At 39.1% G+C, this 17,022-nt stretch overlaps 1 protein-coding gene across 1 annotated transcript; it reads right to left on the bottom strand.

Annotated features, from left to right (window-relative positions):
* Positions 1-3,159: 3,159 nt before the first annotated feature.
* Positions 3,160-10,496, bottom strand: Spink13 (serine peptidase inhibitor Kazal type 13). Its single transcript, XM_057789264.1, has 5 exons — positions 10,487-10,496; positions 9,877-9,972; positions 4,678-4,715; positions 3,852-3,979; positions 3,160-3,208 (listed from the first exon to the last, which is right to left on the bottom strand). The coding sequence occupies exons 2-5, from the start codon at positions 9,953-9,955 to the stop codon at positions 3,160-3,162; spliced, it is 294 nt and encodes a 97-aa protein (XP_057645247.1). The 5' UTR covers positions 9,956-9,972; positions 10,487-10,496.
* Between the last annotated feature and the right edge of the window lie 6,526 nt (positions 10,497-17,022).

Here is a 17,022-nt window from a genome sequence, read left to right as displayed (position 1 = left end):
AAGGGTGGGTGGCCCAGGGTGAGTTGCAATTAGGCTCTGGACCTGCAACATTCCAACATCTCCACACTGGTTGAAGTTCTAAATTTAGCAAGTCAAATCCCCCCATTTAGAGTCCTGGAGAGATCACAACAGTTTTGCAATCATTTTTAGGAAAACAAATTATATTTAGTAGGGTCGGACATCTACGTAATACGGACTGAAGAACATGAACGGCTGCCTATTTACAAATAGGTGGCAAACAAAGAAGAGAAACATGGTGGACTGGAGGTAGACGTAGTCTAAGTGGGAATAGATGCAGCCTAAAAGATGCCCACTCCAGATCTCCATAACATGGCAACTAGGACAAGGGAAGACAAATGGAGTCGAAGTGAAGGAGTCACCAACTGAGTAGGAGCCGCACAAGAGACTACAAGACGAGGATGGTAAATAAAGCCAGAAGAAGTGAGGAGAGAACACGTGGTGAAGCCACAGAGGGTGCAGTGAGCTGGCTAGGTGTGTATACTGAGAATACAGGAGAAGAATTTTGGTCCTTAGCCCAGAAGCTGTGAGGAGTCTGGGGGCAGCATTGGCCAATTGTGAGAAGGAAGCTTGTGGAATCACCAGCAAATAGGCAGTAGCTTTAGATAAGGGGCAATGAGAAGCGTGCACGTTTGCTGTTTTTATTATCCAAGTCAGAATTCTCATTTGAAAACAATTCCACTCTTAAAGAAACAATCTTCCCAGTCTTCTCCATTCCCTAATTTTTCCATTCTGCACCGACTTGTTGAGCATATGCAAAAATGGGGGGCCCAGTGTGAAAACTCGTTGGCACATGTCTGTATTAGAATTGCCTGGAGGAGTTAACAAAGCACACAAGTCTATATTCATTAAAGTTATGGGCCGGAAGGTTTTACATTACTGTTAATATTTCACTAGGGGTTATAGGTCTGTTTAAATTATTGTTTCATCTTAATTTAACTTTGGGAGGTCATATAGATCAAGAAATTCATTCATTTTTTCATGTTTTCAGTTTGATGGAATACAATTTCTTTAAGCATGTCCTTACTATTCTCTCTGAACTTCCTCCATGTCGGCTATAATGTCTCTGATTTTATCTCTAATTTTATTAAATTGGAGTCTCTATCTTTTGTTTAATTTAACTAGAGTCTTGTCAATCGTGTTGAGTTTCTCAAAGAGCCAGCTTTTTGTTTCATTGATTCTTCATATTGTTTCTCTGTTTGCTTGTTTGTTTCTACTTCATTTATTTCAACCCTGAGTTTGAGTACTTATCCCCACCTGTTCTTTCTGATTGTTATTTATTCTTATTTTCTAGCGCTTTCATTAAGTTATTAATATGAGGTCTTTCCAATTTTTTTATGTAGGCACTTAGTGCTATGAACTTACTGCTAGAACTGACTTCATGTTGTCATGTATGTTTGTGTATATTGTATCTTCATTTTCATTCAATTCTAAACAAATTTTAAATTCCTTCTTGAATTCTGTCTTGATTCAATTTTCATTCAGTAATGAGTTGTTCAGTTTCCATGAGTTTGTAAGCCTTCTTTTTTTTCTGTTGTTATTGATATCCAGCTTTAACCTGTGGTGGACAGACAGGATGTAGTGTGTTTTGTTATTCCAATTTTCTTATATCTGTTGGAGCTTGCCTTATGTCCTTAGATGTGGTCAGTTTTGGAGAACGTTACGTGAGCTGCTGAGAAGAAAGTATACTCTTTTGTGTTTTCATAGAATGTTCTGTAGATATGTTAGGTCTATTTGATTTATGGTGTTATTTAATTCCATGGGGTCACATTGAGAGCTCCCATCTTGAATCACAAGTACAAAGTAGGGAGAACAAGCTAACAGTAATAGGAGGCCTTCGTCTCTCAAAGCCTTTCCCTAGAGACCCACTTCCTTTAGGAAGGCCACACCTATTAAACCTCACTAAACTCTAGTAACATCTGTGGGCCACGTATTCAAATGCCCGAAACTATGGCGGACATTTTTCATTCAAACCATCACACCTAACTTAAGATTCTGGATTCTGGAAAGGTGGATATTTAGACAGAAGTAAAAGATGAAGTCAAAGATGCCCTGTCAGTTGTATTTCGTAAGGTTTTAGTTCCAAAGTCAACCACTAGCAACAATAATTTCTTGGTGTTGGGATAGTTCTGCTGTAATTCAGAAGCTCATAGTTGACTTAACAGCAGTGAGTCTCATCCTGTGGGTCGAGACCCCCTTGGGGTCGAATGACCCTTTCATGGGGGCGGGTCACATACCAGATATCCTGCATATCATATTACAGTGCATAGATAATAACAAAATTACAGTTCTGACATGGGAACAAAATAGATTTATAGTGAGGGGGGTCGCCACAACATGAGGAATTGAAAGTAAAGGGTTGCAGCATTAGGAAGGTTGAGAACCAGTGTTTATCAGCCTTCACTTCATCACTCCCAAATGGAGGAGCTGCTGGTTTCTATCAAGACGTACATCAGGTTTAAGGTGAGAGTTGGTTAAGCTGAACAGACCATCCTTCTAGATGGCCAAGGACAGCGATATGTCCCTAACTTGAATAGTCAGTGGTAAAACTGAGGGAAGAGTTCTGAACTCATTCCACATGTGCTCTCTCTTTCTGTGAGTCAGAAACGTTCATTAGGGTGGCACTCTCTCTCTCTCTGGTATGCTACTCCTCCGACCATGGGAAGTGTAGCATTTATTTGGGGATTTTGGAAGCCAGCACAATGCCTGGGTAGCTATGTGGCTTCCTGCTCTGGAGTCTAACTTTTCACAGGAAGGATGTTTCCTCATTTTTTTTATGGCTTTAAGTGAAATTAGTGAAGCCAAGTATGCCTGACAGAGAGACCTAGTGAGTTTAATTAAAGAAAGGAGTAACAGTCTCGCTGGGCTGAGAGACTATAGATCTCTCCACATGGAAACTGACTTTAAACTATCAGTTTACAAAAATTAATAGCAATCATTTCATTCATTAATGTTTATTTGCAACAAATATGACATTTTTTTCCCATTATTTGGATTCCTCTGTTTTCCATTTGGCTTGGAATCTGGGTAGGGCACAGGTGTGCATACAGTTTGCGAATTAAGCTCCTCAAATTCCCAAAGAAATAATTTCCAGAATGAAGTAATGGAAGGCACGAGCAAGTGAAAGCGTCCTGTCCCCCGCTAGTTACACTTTCCATATTTGACAAACGCAATGTGAGGGCCGAATTCCCTAAAGAAAAGAGAGAACGTTAGTTCCTTAAAGGAAGAGGACATTGCTCTTAAACGTACTTTCGCTACCTTCTAAATGAAGTCCTAAAGTGGAGGATGATTCTGTTAGTATTCAGGCATCTGTACTGGCCTGCCCTTGGGGTTCTGACAGGCTATGTCCTCAGCTGTAGCCAGTAAGAGCACCTCCTGTATACATTCACTATGTTCCCTTTTAAAAGGGCCCTGCCAACCTCTCATCTCTCTCATCTCTCTCTCTCTCTCTCTCTCTCTCTCTCTCTCTCTCTCTCTCTCTCTCTCTCTCTCTCCTCTTCTCTTTTCTTCTGCCACCCCTGTCCCTAAAAACTTGTCTCCCACCCTCTTTCCCTCTTTTTACATTCTCCCTTCCCTAATAAAAACCCCTCCATGTGAATCCTGTTGCCTGGCATCTTTCTCTCTTGCAGCACTTTTTAAAAATTACAACAGCTTCTACAATTCCATGTGTACCCATCTTGTCCATTCCTATTACCATGTCATATTTCACACATACCTGACCTATGTGTTGATTACTCAAAACGTGTCATGAAAACTTTCAACATAGTGTTTTGTATCTTGACGCATTATAGAGTAAAAATAAATACATTAGTTATATTTTGTTTTGAACTTACCACTGATCAATACAAAAGAAGCACTCATTCTTGTAGGTTAAGCCATTTGTAGCACAAACAAATGCTACCACATCTGGACAGCTTGCTTCATAATCAGGATCTATTGGGTAATACATTTTGCATGGGGGCTGGAAACATAAACATGATAAGAATAAGAGTCTATTTTTTCCCATTTATCAGTTACCTTTCACTTCTAACCCACATAGCAATAATATTAAATCCTACTAGGTGAACATTTAAGGATTTCCTGTCTTCTAAACTTCCATCAGGTGAATTTTTGTTTCTACTTTTGTCGTGTAGTAACTCCATGTACCCCACAGTCACTTCAATGATAATCATCGTAGAATCCCTGCTAAACCCCAAGTACGCAGTTTTCCTTTGAACTTGCCCTCCATTCCAGTATGCTATTGTATAAGAAATTAATGAGTAAAGATACATATCTTTATTCATTATTCGTCATTATGTGTTTGTGAACTTAGGGCAGGATTTCCACATAGTTGGTAAGAATGAGAACTGTCTATCGAGACTAGAGATAAATGTTGTTTATGGCTGAGCAAGCAATGGTTGTTATTTCATTAAATGCTCAGCAATATCTAATTAGTGTGGATTTTTTTTTGAACTGTAACATTTGCTAAACCATGTTAGTGTGTATGTTATAAGAGTTATCCTACCTGGGAGGAAGTCCACCCTGGAGAGATTAAGATGTGTGTCCAAACAAGGACATGTGAAAATCTGTCAATGCACGTCACCTCTGTGGAGTCTTAGACACCTTTGAGGAGAGTGATCCAGGCGGAAGGAGAATATAGAATTGAAAATTGAGGCTTACCTTAGGCCATCTAGAAGGGTTACGTGAACTGACAAGTTCTGCAAATAAAGCACGAACACATTGAGTTAGAAGAAACAGTGTATGATGGGATGCAACCTCACCCACTAGCCACTTACTCATAAAGCCATGGAAGACAATTTACAGAATGTATAGGTGGTACTCCTTTGTGGACTGCTTCATTTATTTATTTGCCTATCCATCCTATATATAATTTTCAGAGCTCATACTTCATTTACAAATTGCTACCTCATTGAGGGAAAAGTACTGGGCTGAGTGACAAGCTACAGAGAGCGGGTCTGGCATGTATGAAATGCTGGGTTCCAACTCCAGCATTGCAATAAGTAAATTAATCAGCTAGATAAAAATAATTTGGAGCTGTATGACTTATAATGTTATTTATAACAGTAAGTTTCCTGTTCTACAATTAGGATAATGATATGCATTTTCAGACTTCTATTAAATTACATGTGATATAGAAGTAGAGTATTACTGCAGGCCCTGCTAGGATGCTAACTTAATATGGGTCCACTGATTGATGACAAGGAGGTAGAACAAGCACCCAGCTTTCAGGAGACTGGCTCTGAGAGCAGGTTTTGTTAGATGATCTTGGTGCCTACAGATAGAGACCAACTATGAGAGAAAGAATGAACATGGGCCAACTATAGTTCTGTTTCTATCTCAGGCGGTTTAAAAATACCACAGGGTAGCTTAACAAGGAGCAATATTCCTAAATTACAAACTATGCCTCAGAATTTAGGACTAGAAGTATATCTCAATAATAGAGTATCAGCACAACATGTAAGATGCCCTGAGCTCACTAATAAATAAAGGCAATTTCTCTTTGAATGGATACCTTGATCAGCCTAGATATGGTGGGGAGCACTTTGATCCTTCCTCAAAGAAATGTGCCTTACCCTCCCTGAGGAGTGGAGAGAGGGTAGGGTGGGGTTGGGAAGACGGTGGAGGGAAGGGGAGGAGAGGAGGGGTGAAACTGGGATTGGTATGTAAAATGTAAAATTTCTTTTTTAAAAATAAAAGAAAACTAGAAAAGAAAAAAGAAAAAGTCAATTCCAGAAGAGACAATATGAATACATATATAACTATGCATACACAAACCCAATGAGGACACAAAAGCAAAATCTGAAAAAGATACGCCACTTAATTCATGATGCGTTGTTTAAAATCATACTAAAAAGCCACTTATGACCTATTTTGTCAGCTGCTGAGAAAGAGGTATTTTCATGCTTTTCTTTCTTCAAACGCATTCGTTTATGAAGAGGAAGTTGTCAATATTGGGCCAAATTACATTTGAATTTTTATTTAACTCATCACTCCCAATTCAATGAATTTCTTTTAAAGGTGTATCTCCAACAATACAAAACCTCGTGTGCATAATATTATTTATTAAAGCACTATTTGCTGTTACACACCAAGATTCATCTACTCCAGTAGAACAGTTGTCAAATGCTTTGCTGAGTCTACTCAGTGAAATTCTACATAATTGGACAATAGAAAGAAAGTTCCCCGTGAACTATGATCTTTTGACCTTCCAAGATTCAATAGAAGTAGGAAAAAGTAAGTTGTAAACAGACATCTGTAGATTGCCATCTTCTTGTAGGCAGCAAGAGGATAATGATGTGTAAATATTGTTTGGATGAAAACACAGGAAGCCCAGAGAATTGAAGTTGAATACCAAGAGGACGTTGTGTGATTAGAGCAGAAAGGATAATGGAACTGTGCAATGTTAACTCTTTTTGTTTATTTTGCTTTCATTAAAATTAATTTCGAATTGGAGCTTAGAAAATAGCCTAGGAAGTTCAAGCACCTGCCGCCCAAACTGAAAATCGAGTTCGACCCCCAGAGTGCACGCACAGTGAAGGGATATTGGTTCCTGAATGTAGTTCTCTGGCCTCTACATATATGAATGGCTCCTCACAAACACAGCCCTCATGCAAACTCACCAAGGGAAAAAAAAAGACTGAAGGGCGAATGACCTGAAACATCCAGGTGAGCAGAGAAACTTCTGACAGAAAAGTTTACACCCTGATGATATCTGCAGACAGTTAGGAGCTGGGAAACTTTTGACAAGGAACATAACATACAGGTAAATTTATAGCTTGGGGATGCAGGAAACAGACTAGCAGCTGGCATTTTCCACTCAAAAGTTCCCTTCTCTGACCTGTAAGACCCTCAAGCCTCCTTCAGCTCGGTGCAGTTTCCTTTCCCATGGAGAAATGCCTGCTCTTCATTCCTCTAATAAACGACAATCTGCCTCTATAGAGATTAATCCCCCAATTAATTTTGGTGTGTTGAGACAGAGTGTCTTTATGTGTCCCTGGCTGTCCTGGAACTTACTATGTAGACCAGGATGACCTCAAATCACAGAGATTCCCCTGCCTCTTCCTCTGGAGTACTAGGTTTAAAGGTCTGTGGAATTATGCCTGGCATCTCTTTGTTTTATTTTCAAGTTCCCTTATTGAATATCCATCTAACAACAACAATAATGTTATAAAGAAAAAATGAGAAACAAATTAAACTACTTTAAAATTGTTTTTATGATTTTTTTCTGACCCATGTATTATATGCCAGCATATTGTTTAGTTTTCAGCTATCAGAGGACTTTTAGAGTAATTTCCTTTGCTGGTAAAAAAAAAATTGTTCATTATATATGGACTTATTTGCTTAAGCTTAAAATTTGCAGAAAATAGCTCACAGAATTCCTATTTTATCTTCTGTGGAAAAGAACTCCACACACTAGAATTCAGTACTGCCCTACTTTCCTGTTTGTTGCTGTTACAAATATCCCTACGAAAGGCGCTTTATTTGGATCACAATTCTAATTAGTTGATCATTTCCGAGACATCAAGGCAGGAAGTCACATCACATCAGTAATCAAGCTCAGAGAAAGGATAAGTGCACCCTCGCTCGACTGCCTTGCTCTCAGTAGGTTTTCTCTTCTCCTATTTTCCAGGATGCCTTGCCTAGGGAATGGTGCCACCCACCAGGGACCTGGTCTTCCTACATCAGTTTGCAATCAGGACCCACACTGGCAATCCTTGTAGGGACATAGCCCCACCCATTGGGGGCGTGTTTGCCTCGGGCTAATGTTTACGGATAAATCTGCCGATTGTCTTATCTTGCCAAGACAGGGTAGGATAGTCCTAAGAAAGTTCCTTGCCTTTAATAATGGTATACCAGTTATGTTAGGCCTTAGCCAAAGTTGGTTGACTCAACATTACAAACGAGACTTTGGGTGATTACCCAGGTAGTCAGTTGTCTCTGTCAATTGTTAACACATTTTGGATATCTCTCAATTGTTAAGTAATATTTATTCCCTTCTCAGATCTTTGACAGAGTTAAAGATTATATAATTGTAGTTACTCTCTATGTTATTTAGACTCCTTGAGATAGAATGTTTAGCAAAAGTTTTGTTCTCAATATTGTTTGTTATATTTATTATTTGTTATTATTGTATATAGTTGTATTTGCTTTGGTTCTATCTTATTTAGAGAAAAGAGGGAGATGTAGGGACATAGCCCCATCCATTGGGGGCGTGTTCGCCTCAGGCTAATGTTTATGGATAAATCTGCTGGGCGTGAGCCCAGCAGCCCTTTTCTTTTGCTCCGCTTTTCCAGTGCTCCACGGGAACCTGTGGTCCTGTAAGTCTATTTCCTTATTAAAACTGTATATATCTATATAATCTGTCTGCATTCATTTGCGCCGCCACAAATCCTGATGTAGATAGTTCCTCATTAAGATTCCCTACCCAGGTGATTGTAGGTGTTAAGACTTAAAACTGACCAGTAAAAACAGATATTTACTTTTTCTTTAGAATGAAGTTCTTACCACTAAAATCCTATATTTAAGGATGACTTGGGTTCATTTCATTCTGCCCATTTTAGTGAGGAAAATGTTTCTCTTGAGATATGTTTTTTCTCACTGTTTCTATTTGCTTTCACTTTTGTGGTGTTTCCTTGATTCCCTAAGATGTTTAAGAAAAATTTGTCCATGTGTTTATTTACGTGTTCTTTTAAAAATTACAAATACATCTGTGTATATGCACGCATATGCATACACACACACAAATGTGCCACGGTATGCCTGTGGAAATCAGAGGACAACTTACAGCAGTTAATTTTCTCCTTTTACCATGAGTCCTGGGAATCAAACATAGGTCATCGGGCTTGGTAATAAGCATCTTTAGTCTGCAAGCCATCTGGACATCCACCATGCTGATTCTACTTATTTATTACTCAGTACTGGCAGCTGCACACATGTAAAAGTCAGAAAACAACTTGCCTGAATCAATTCTTCTACCATGTGAGTTATGGGCTTTGAACTCAGATCATCAGCCACGGGATCCAAAGTCCCGATCTAATGAGCATTCTACCCCAGGATCCAGCAATACTACTCTTGGGAATATACCCAAGAGATGCCCTATCATACTACAAAAGCATTTGGTCAACTATGTTCATAGCAGCATTATTTGTAATAGCCAGAACCTGGAAACAACCTAGATGCCTTTCAATGGAAGAATGGATAAAGAAAGTGTGGAATATATACATATTAGTGTACTACTCAGCGGTAAAAAACAATGACATCTTGAATTTTGCATGCAAATGGATGGAAATAGAAAACACTATCCTGAGTGAGGTAACCCAGACCCAAAAAGATGAACATGGGATGTACTCACTCATAATTGGTTTCTAGCCATAAATAAAGGACATTGAGCCTATAATTCGTGATCCTAGAGAAGCTAAATAAGAAGGTGAACCCAAAGAAAAACATATAGTTATCCTCCTGGATATTGGAAGTAGACAAGATTGCCAGGCAAAAATTGGGAACTTAGGGGTGGGGGTAGGATGGGGGTAAGGGGAGATGGGGAGAGAAAAGTGAGAAGGGGAGGATGGGGAGAGCTTGGGGGAATGGGATGGTTGGCATTACTTGTAATGGGAACATTACAGTGAATGGTCTCTGCCCTAGAAGACTTGGTTTGGTTCCAAACGTAGAGCTGAGAAGAATTTACAATATAGAAAACAAAGCTGATTTTTTTATTCTGAAGGAAATACATTTTAATTGAATTTACAAGCTCAACATTTCATATTTCAGAAAAACATTCCAATCCAAAGTAAAAAGAAATTACTCTTATTTTCTCTACAACTTTAAGAAAATCAAATTTTTATCTCCAAGACTGCTCACCTGAAAAAGTAACAAGTGTCAAAGTAGAGAGCATCAGAGAGAGTGTGATCACGTGGTACAAGCAGATGCTTCTTCTCATGTCTTCTGCGGTGAAGACTAAGAAAATGCCCGTTAGTTTATTCTCAGCCTACGGTACAGATAACTTTTAAACATGAGAAAACTCAGTGCCCTTGGAGATACTGTGTCAAGACAAAGCTGGCCATGGTGGTCTCACACAGGCTCCAGGCATGTAGACATGAGGGAGTCTCTTTGCTTAAAGAATGACTGGAGAACTATACCAACAATTCCTTCTCCCAACCCTACTGTGTGTCTAGAATAGAAATTAGGCTCAAGACTTTACAAGTCTATATCATCCACTTAGGCCCATATTTGTTCTATTTCTTCTCAAAATTGTAGGCAATGGGACATAAAGAACTGAACTGAGAGAGACTCACATTGAGTGAAGTTTTTCTATTTTCACATGCAAAGAAAATAAAAGGAAGATGAAAGCAAAATAAACCAACCAAGCCATGACAACCATAGAATGGAAAGGAGGAATCTGAGATATGGGGAAACACGAAATAATCACCACTAACTTTGACTAAGGATAGAGGAGACAAAAACAAGTTACCTGAATGAACTTTCTGTTGTCAGCTTGAAGTTACAGCTAGCGTTAAAAAGAACTGACTAGGGGCCTGCAAAGCCATAGAAGTGGGTTGCCTGCTCAGTTGAGTGACCACTAACTTGGCATGAGTTTATTCTCTTGGCTGTTTCTGCGTTTGATCCTCTTTCATGCCACCCCCTCGGATGTTTCACGCTTCAGCAGGCAAGGCCAGGCCTGAAGGAGCTGCATGAGTTTTAATTATGAAACACAGGAAATAAAAGCATCCTAAATATCTAATGTTTGCAAAGTAGATTAACGACCTGTTGCATTCCAGGCTGTTTGGTAAATGTTCTCGCCAAACCACAGCCTATTTTCAGCCTTCCCACATTCCTCTGTCTTTACTTTTTAGAAGACTTACCTGTTTATATTCAGGCTTTGTTTTTTTCCCTTTTTCTGCTAACCTAGGAAACCCTCAGAGTCTTCTAATCAATATTATTTCTGGTGCTACTCTCCCAATTTCTGCATCTGTTGCTCTTGACTATACCTCAAGATATGCAATTCAGAAAAGTGACCTTTATCTGAAAATAAAAAATCACCATATACTTTAAGCTTTTCTAGTGTCATTAAAACTTTTTGTTGTTTTATATCTTGGATGTATTGAAGTAACAGGCCCTGACATAGATAGTCCCTAGATGGGTCCATCAATATTTTGAGATCTTGCTATGTTTTCTTCTGTCCTTCTTCTAAGTTGTAGTAAATTCAACTCTGATTTCTTCAGTCCTGGTGGTGTTAGATAGAAAATAATCTACACACTATAACTCAACAATCCCACTTTGATAAAGATTCCCTAGGAAGCCTCTCACTTAATGTGATATTGCTATTATACTACTTAACACACCCCATTTTCTTTCATTTCTCCACCTCAATGCACTGCTCTGAGGAGAAATGTCACCTTTTATTCATGAATGAATAAACAAACATAAGGACACATGATCTACAGCTCTACTCCTTTCCCATCAAATTCTGGAAACCAAGTCGATGAGTTTTTCCTTCTATTTCCATCATTCACCTTATGCTGGTTAGCACGGGGAGCTGCTATTTCATTGCTCCCCCATCTCATCCTATTTTTCTATAAGTTCTTTGTGAGTATTACACGTCATACAACATGTTTTGATCATATTTGCCTTCCTTTTACCAACTCTTCTTAAATCCACCTTATTTTCTTTCCCATCCAGCTTTGTGTCTATATTTTTAACCCTTCAGGACAAAGTTCCGCCATCCAAATACTCCTGGATACGTGGCCTTCCCCTGAAGCATGGTTAACTTACCAGCCACTACCTACACTCTTAGGAAAGAATCTGTTTCTCCCTCTCCCACCTGTTAACAATTGCCATTTGCTCCGTGGCTAAGGGTGCCAGCTCCCTCTCCACGCTGCCATTTGGTGTGGTGTGGGCTCGCACAGTTATTATGCATGCTGTCACAGTTTCTGTGAGTTCATGTGTGAGCAGCCCTGTGGTGTCCAAAAACATGTTTCCTTTTCATCATCCATCACCTCTTTCTACAGGGCTGAAAATTCTATAGCCTCTTGTTCTTTATTCTTTCTACATTGACCTTTTGGGTCTCTGTGTTAATACCATCTTCTGAAAACACAAGTTTCTCAGATGAATGTTAAGAGATTCAATGAAGTATGGCTATAATGTATCATTAGGAGTAAGTTTAATACTTTGTCCATTTGGCAGTATCACAGTACCAGGTTCTCTCATAAGGCCTGCAACTGTCTAGACCTAGGTTTTTGTCCCCATATGTATTCCACATGTGGGTTTTATCTTGTGGAATGTGACCTAAACCCAATTAAAAATGGTTGGTTACTCCCATGATGCTCCTGCCTCTATTGCACAGGGGGTCATGTCTTGTCAAATCCTATTCATTGTTGTAGCTAACAGGGCTTACAGCAGGGCATGGGAGATGACTACTTCTCTACTCTGGTAGGTTATGTAGCTCCTACCAACACTACTACTAAAACTTCCAGGATATGAAGCTTCCAGGTCTGTACCAGATTTATTTTACCATGAGCTCATGACTCAAGTAGGTGCTATCTTCAACAATAAGTTCTTACTGTCATGTTCTGAAGGGTAACCAAGAGCAATTGAAATAGCTTGTAATGTCTTTTTGGAAAGTGGTCTGTAGGACCTCATTGACCAGCAACTCCAAAACAAGTAATCCATTCCTGGAACAAGGTTTTCTTTTCTCTTTTTCTCTTTTTTATTTAATTAATTTTTATCATTTTACATTTCAGTCCAAGTTCCTCCTCCCTCCCCTTTTCTCATCTCCCCTAGTCTCCGCCCCCATCCACTCCTCAGAGCGGATAAGGCCTCCCATGGGATGTCGCCAAAATCTGGAATACCAAGTTGAGGCAGGAACAAGTACTGCCCCCCAAATCGGGTTGGGCAAAGTATCCAATCATAGGTAATGGGCTCCAAAAAGCCAGTTCATGCACCCGGCATAAGTCTTGGTCCCACTACCAGAGGACCCACAGACAGACCAGGTCACATAACCATCACTCACATTCAGAGGGCCTAAGAACTAGGCTTTTCAAATGTTAGCCTCAGTTGTTGCAAGTTTCCATACATCTTTTGGAAAGAACTTTAGTGTTACTTATCTCTCACCCTACTCCCTCCTCTATCCTACCCTCTGCTCTGGGTATTCCTAATCCTTCCTATTTCATTATTTCATTTTTACCCAAGAGTAGAATAACTGGATAATGTGATAGACCTAATTTTCTCTTTTTGAGGAACCACTACACTGGTTTCCATAATGGTTGCACCAGTTTGCTTTCCCACCAGCAGTGAATACATAGTCCCCTTTCCTGGCATTCTCTCTCTCTCTCTTTCATCTTTATATAGTCTAGATTATAACCTTTTGTCAAACTCTTACCTGGTAAAGATTTTTTTTCCCATTCTCTAGATGGCCTCCCTACTGGGTCAATGGTGTTCTTTGATATACAGAAGATTTTTACTTTCATTAAGTCCCATTTATCAGTTGTTGATATTAATGACTGTACTTCTTAGGGTCCTTTTCAGAAAATCCCTTCTTCCTATAAGACTAAATGACTCCTTGACATTTTGCTGTATTCATAGACCAGTGCCTTGCTCAGCCATTACCAGAGGAGCATCCTCCTGCAGTAGATGGGAACAAATACAGAGGTCACTGACCCATAGTCAGAAATTATGCAGAGAACGAGAGACCTCTGAACTCTCTGCCCTAAACTGGACATCTCCATCACATCCCTCCCCACAAGGATCAGGGAGACTTGAGGAGGCAGAAAGAGTCCAAGAGCCAGAGGGGAAGGAGAACACCAAAAAATCAGGCCCTACAAATAAACATTATCAAAGCTCATATGAGCTCACAAGGACTAAGGTAGCATGCACAGTCTGCACCAGGCCTTTGGGGTATATAATGTAATTTCCAGTTTAGTGTTTTTACGGGATTTCTTAATGTGCAAAAGAGTGGGTCTCTGCATCTATATATGTTTCTTGTACCTTTTCCTTGGGATCATTTCCTTCAGTTTGTTTTGTCTAATTCCAATGTGTTAGTTTTAGCTTATTATATTTTATTCTGTTAAGATAGAAAGGGAGTGGAGCCAGATGGGGTGAGAGAAGGAACTGGGAGGAGTAGTGGGAGGATAAACTGTCATCAGAGCATATTATGTGAGAAAAAATCTATTTTCAATAAGAGGGGAAAAAAAGGAAAAAACTTTTTTTACTTTTCAATAAACTTTGACCTTTTCTTCTACCTCCCAAAAAATAAGATAAAATTTTAACCTAGCATAGCATGTGTTCTTGAATAAAATATCAGTAAACAAAATTTTAAAAATTTAATGACAACATGATTTATTTGTTGTCTTACAAGGTCAATATTAGAAAGGATTACACAAAGACACCCAATTTTAATAATTTAAGTAAAACAATCATATGATTATATCTATAAATGTTGTGGAGGAAGCTGATAAATTTCTAATAATATCTATAAAGTCCAAACTAAATGGACACTTTTTTATCACAATGAAATACATTATTACTCAACTTCTTACTTAAGGCATTTATTCTAAATCTCAAAAAAAGAGAAAAAGACGCAAAGATGTCCACCATCTCCAATACTGTATTTGAAAATTTACCAGGGATCCTAAACTTTAAAACACAAAAGTGAAGTTTCAAAATTACATTTATGCAGAAAATACAATAATATAATAGAAAAAAATAGTCATTAAAATATCAAATCAGAGGGTGAAGAGGAGCCCTAATCCCATAGGATAGGGGTATGAAAAGTTATCTGGAAGTCTACTATCTACAGCCCAACTTTAAAACATGGAGGGATAGTAGAGAGCTTAGAAAGAGAGAACAGAACACTAAGGGTAACGGGGTTGAGCAGGGATGGGGGAAGGGAGCACAAGTGTAGTAGGTGGGTGAGCCAAAACTAACGACGCATGAAAGTCTTACAAAACCCACTAATTAGTAAGCTCATTTCAAAATATAACTTTTAGGGGAAACATTTGAATGGAATTACTCTACATGGGTGGACAATGTGTCTCCCAGAGACAGAGTCATTAATGAAAAATCCCTATTTGTTATTGGTCCCAGAGGTCTATAAAATGCAAGCTATTACCATTGTCTTTGGCTATCTAAAAATAACTAAATATAAGACTCTCTTGCTAAAGACACCAGCACTTTATAAAACAGAGGGAAATCAATCTCAAATGAACAGGAAACTTGCTCCCAGATAGCCAGTTTTCATAGCACCGGAAGGTGTTGTGAGCGCTGAAGGAGGAGAAGAGAGATCCGTGTTCTAACTCTGCCCTGAACCCTGACTATTTCAATGCTGACTCGCCAGACATGATGTGTCTTCTGGTAAAATAGCGGCATGACTTCAATGGAGTTACTAACTACTTTCTGATTGGATTTGAAGCCTGCTCCACAGGAAGGAATCATGTTTGATATTCTAATCCTGGTCAAAAGCCCACAGCTGTGGAAATCATAGGCTCTAGCATAGAACAGGCTTATTGCTATTTTGCTGCATGACTAAGATGTCTAATTGCCTTATAAATATTTGTGCTTATACCCATACACATGGACTTAACTTGGTTCGGAAGGGTTTCTCTTTGCAGTGATCAACGGTCAATGGAGACATGAGTAACTGATCAGTGCTAAGATTAAGAGACTGAGTGCTGCGCCCTAAAGGATATGGCTACATTTACCTCACAGCCACTAAGACTCAGGGAACATTGTAGAAAAAGAGGTGGAAAGACAATGTAAGAGCTGGGAGATACAGAGGCATACTGTGAAGTGCCGTCTTCTGAACATAACACAACTACTGCCATCATGATCGTGTAGCAGCTCTGGTTGCCTGAAGAAGGCCGACACAGGCAATCCAAAATGTTAGCATGGAAGTATTGATAGCCTCCTGGCCCTGCTGCGTACTGAGGATCTATTGGCAGTAGACAGTTGCTGGAGGAGGAAGCATTGTTCTTTCCAGAGGATGTGGCTACTGATAAGCTTCTCATGCTCCAAATGATGGCCCTGCCCTGATGGACCCAAGGTCAGCTCTAACTGGACTTCATTGATTATTTTAAAAAGTAAAAAAGAAAAAGAAAAACAAAACAAGACATGAAATTGTGAGGGAGAGTCGTGAGAGGTACAATTCAGGAATCAGAAGGGAGGAAATAGATACAATCATATTTCATTATATACATGTATGAAACTCTCAAACATAAACATTTTCATTTAAAAACCAGATCAAATTGTGGCAATTCTGTATATTATTTGGATATGGAATGAATTTGTAGAACTCAGTTATTTGATATGTACTAGAAATGGCCAAAGGAAAGACATAATTAAAAAGTAGAGAAAACCTTTTTTAAAATGACAATAAAGATGACAGAAGGAAATGCTTAAGAGGCATTATATAAATCTTATTTGAAGAGTAAAGAAAGCAGTCCTGGAAAACATCAAAGTACTCTTGGGCAATTGGGAAAATACTCCATGCCCTTGCTTATGGTGATGGGACATCTTTAAAAGATCAACTTATCCCGTGACAATTTGTAAGTGTTTTCTTTAAAGTCAATGAAATATAATAGGCTCTTCTTCCCTGAGCTAAGCCAGTTAATATCAAGGTTTGTAGGAGAAAATCTGACATTTTTTAAAGCACTAAAAACAAAACAGTAGATTGGGAAGATGAAGCAATGACATCATCCTGAACTCGTAAATAAAATGGACATTAAAAAAGTCTCAAATGTCCAAGAGATGTGCATAGTGTATGATCAAAACCTTACTCATACTGCACTGCATCCAACTTTTGCAGCCAGCCAGACTTCCCACCTCCTTCTTCAGAGTCTATCCCTATAAGTCTCCTGCCCTCTCCATCTGTGGTGTAGAGTCTACGTTTTCTCCCCAGCCTAGAAGATCTAGCCTGGGTCCCACAACCGTAGCCTAGTACCATAGCCTAGTCTGGTCATCCCTGTATACACCACAGTTGATCCCTAAGCTTATACTATGACCCTTCTACCTGTT

This window comes from Chionomys nivalis, chromosome 14 (genome assembly GCF_950005125.1).
Source record: "Chionomys nivalis chromosome 14, mChiNiv1.1, whole genome shotgun sequence".
NCBI lineage: Eukaryota > Metazoa > Chordata > Mammalia > Rodentia > Cricetidae > Chionomys > Chionomys nivalis.
The sequence above is the reverse complement of the archived record's forward strand: the minus strand, read 5'-3'. Positions and strand labels throughout refer to the sequence as shown.

Bases quoted from the DNA above. Each gene is read 5' to 3' on its own strand.
- Spink13 (XM_057789264.1), bottom strand. From the start codon at position 9,955: ATGAGAAGAAGCATCTGCTTGTACCACGTGATCACACTCTCTCTGATG. The intron at 4,716-9,876 runs GTGAGCAGTCTT...CTTTATTTGCAG, and splicing joins GACACTTGTTACTTTTTCAG to AACTTGTCAGTTCACGTAAC. The intron at 3,980-4,677 runs GTAAGCCTCAAT...TTATGTTTCCAG, and splicing joins ACCCTTCTAGATGGCCTAAG to CCCCCATGCAAAATGTATTA.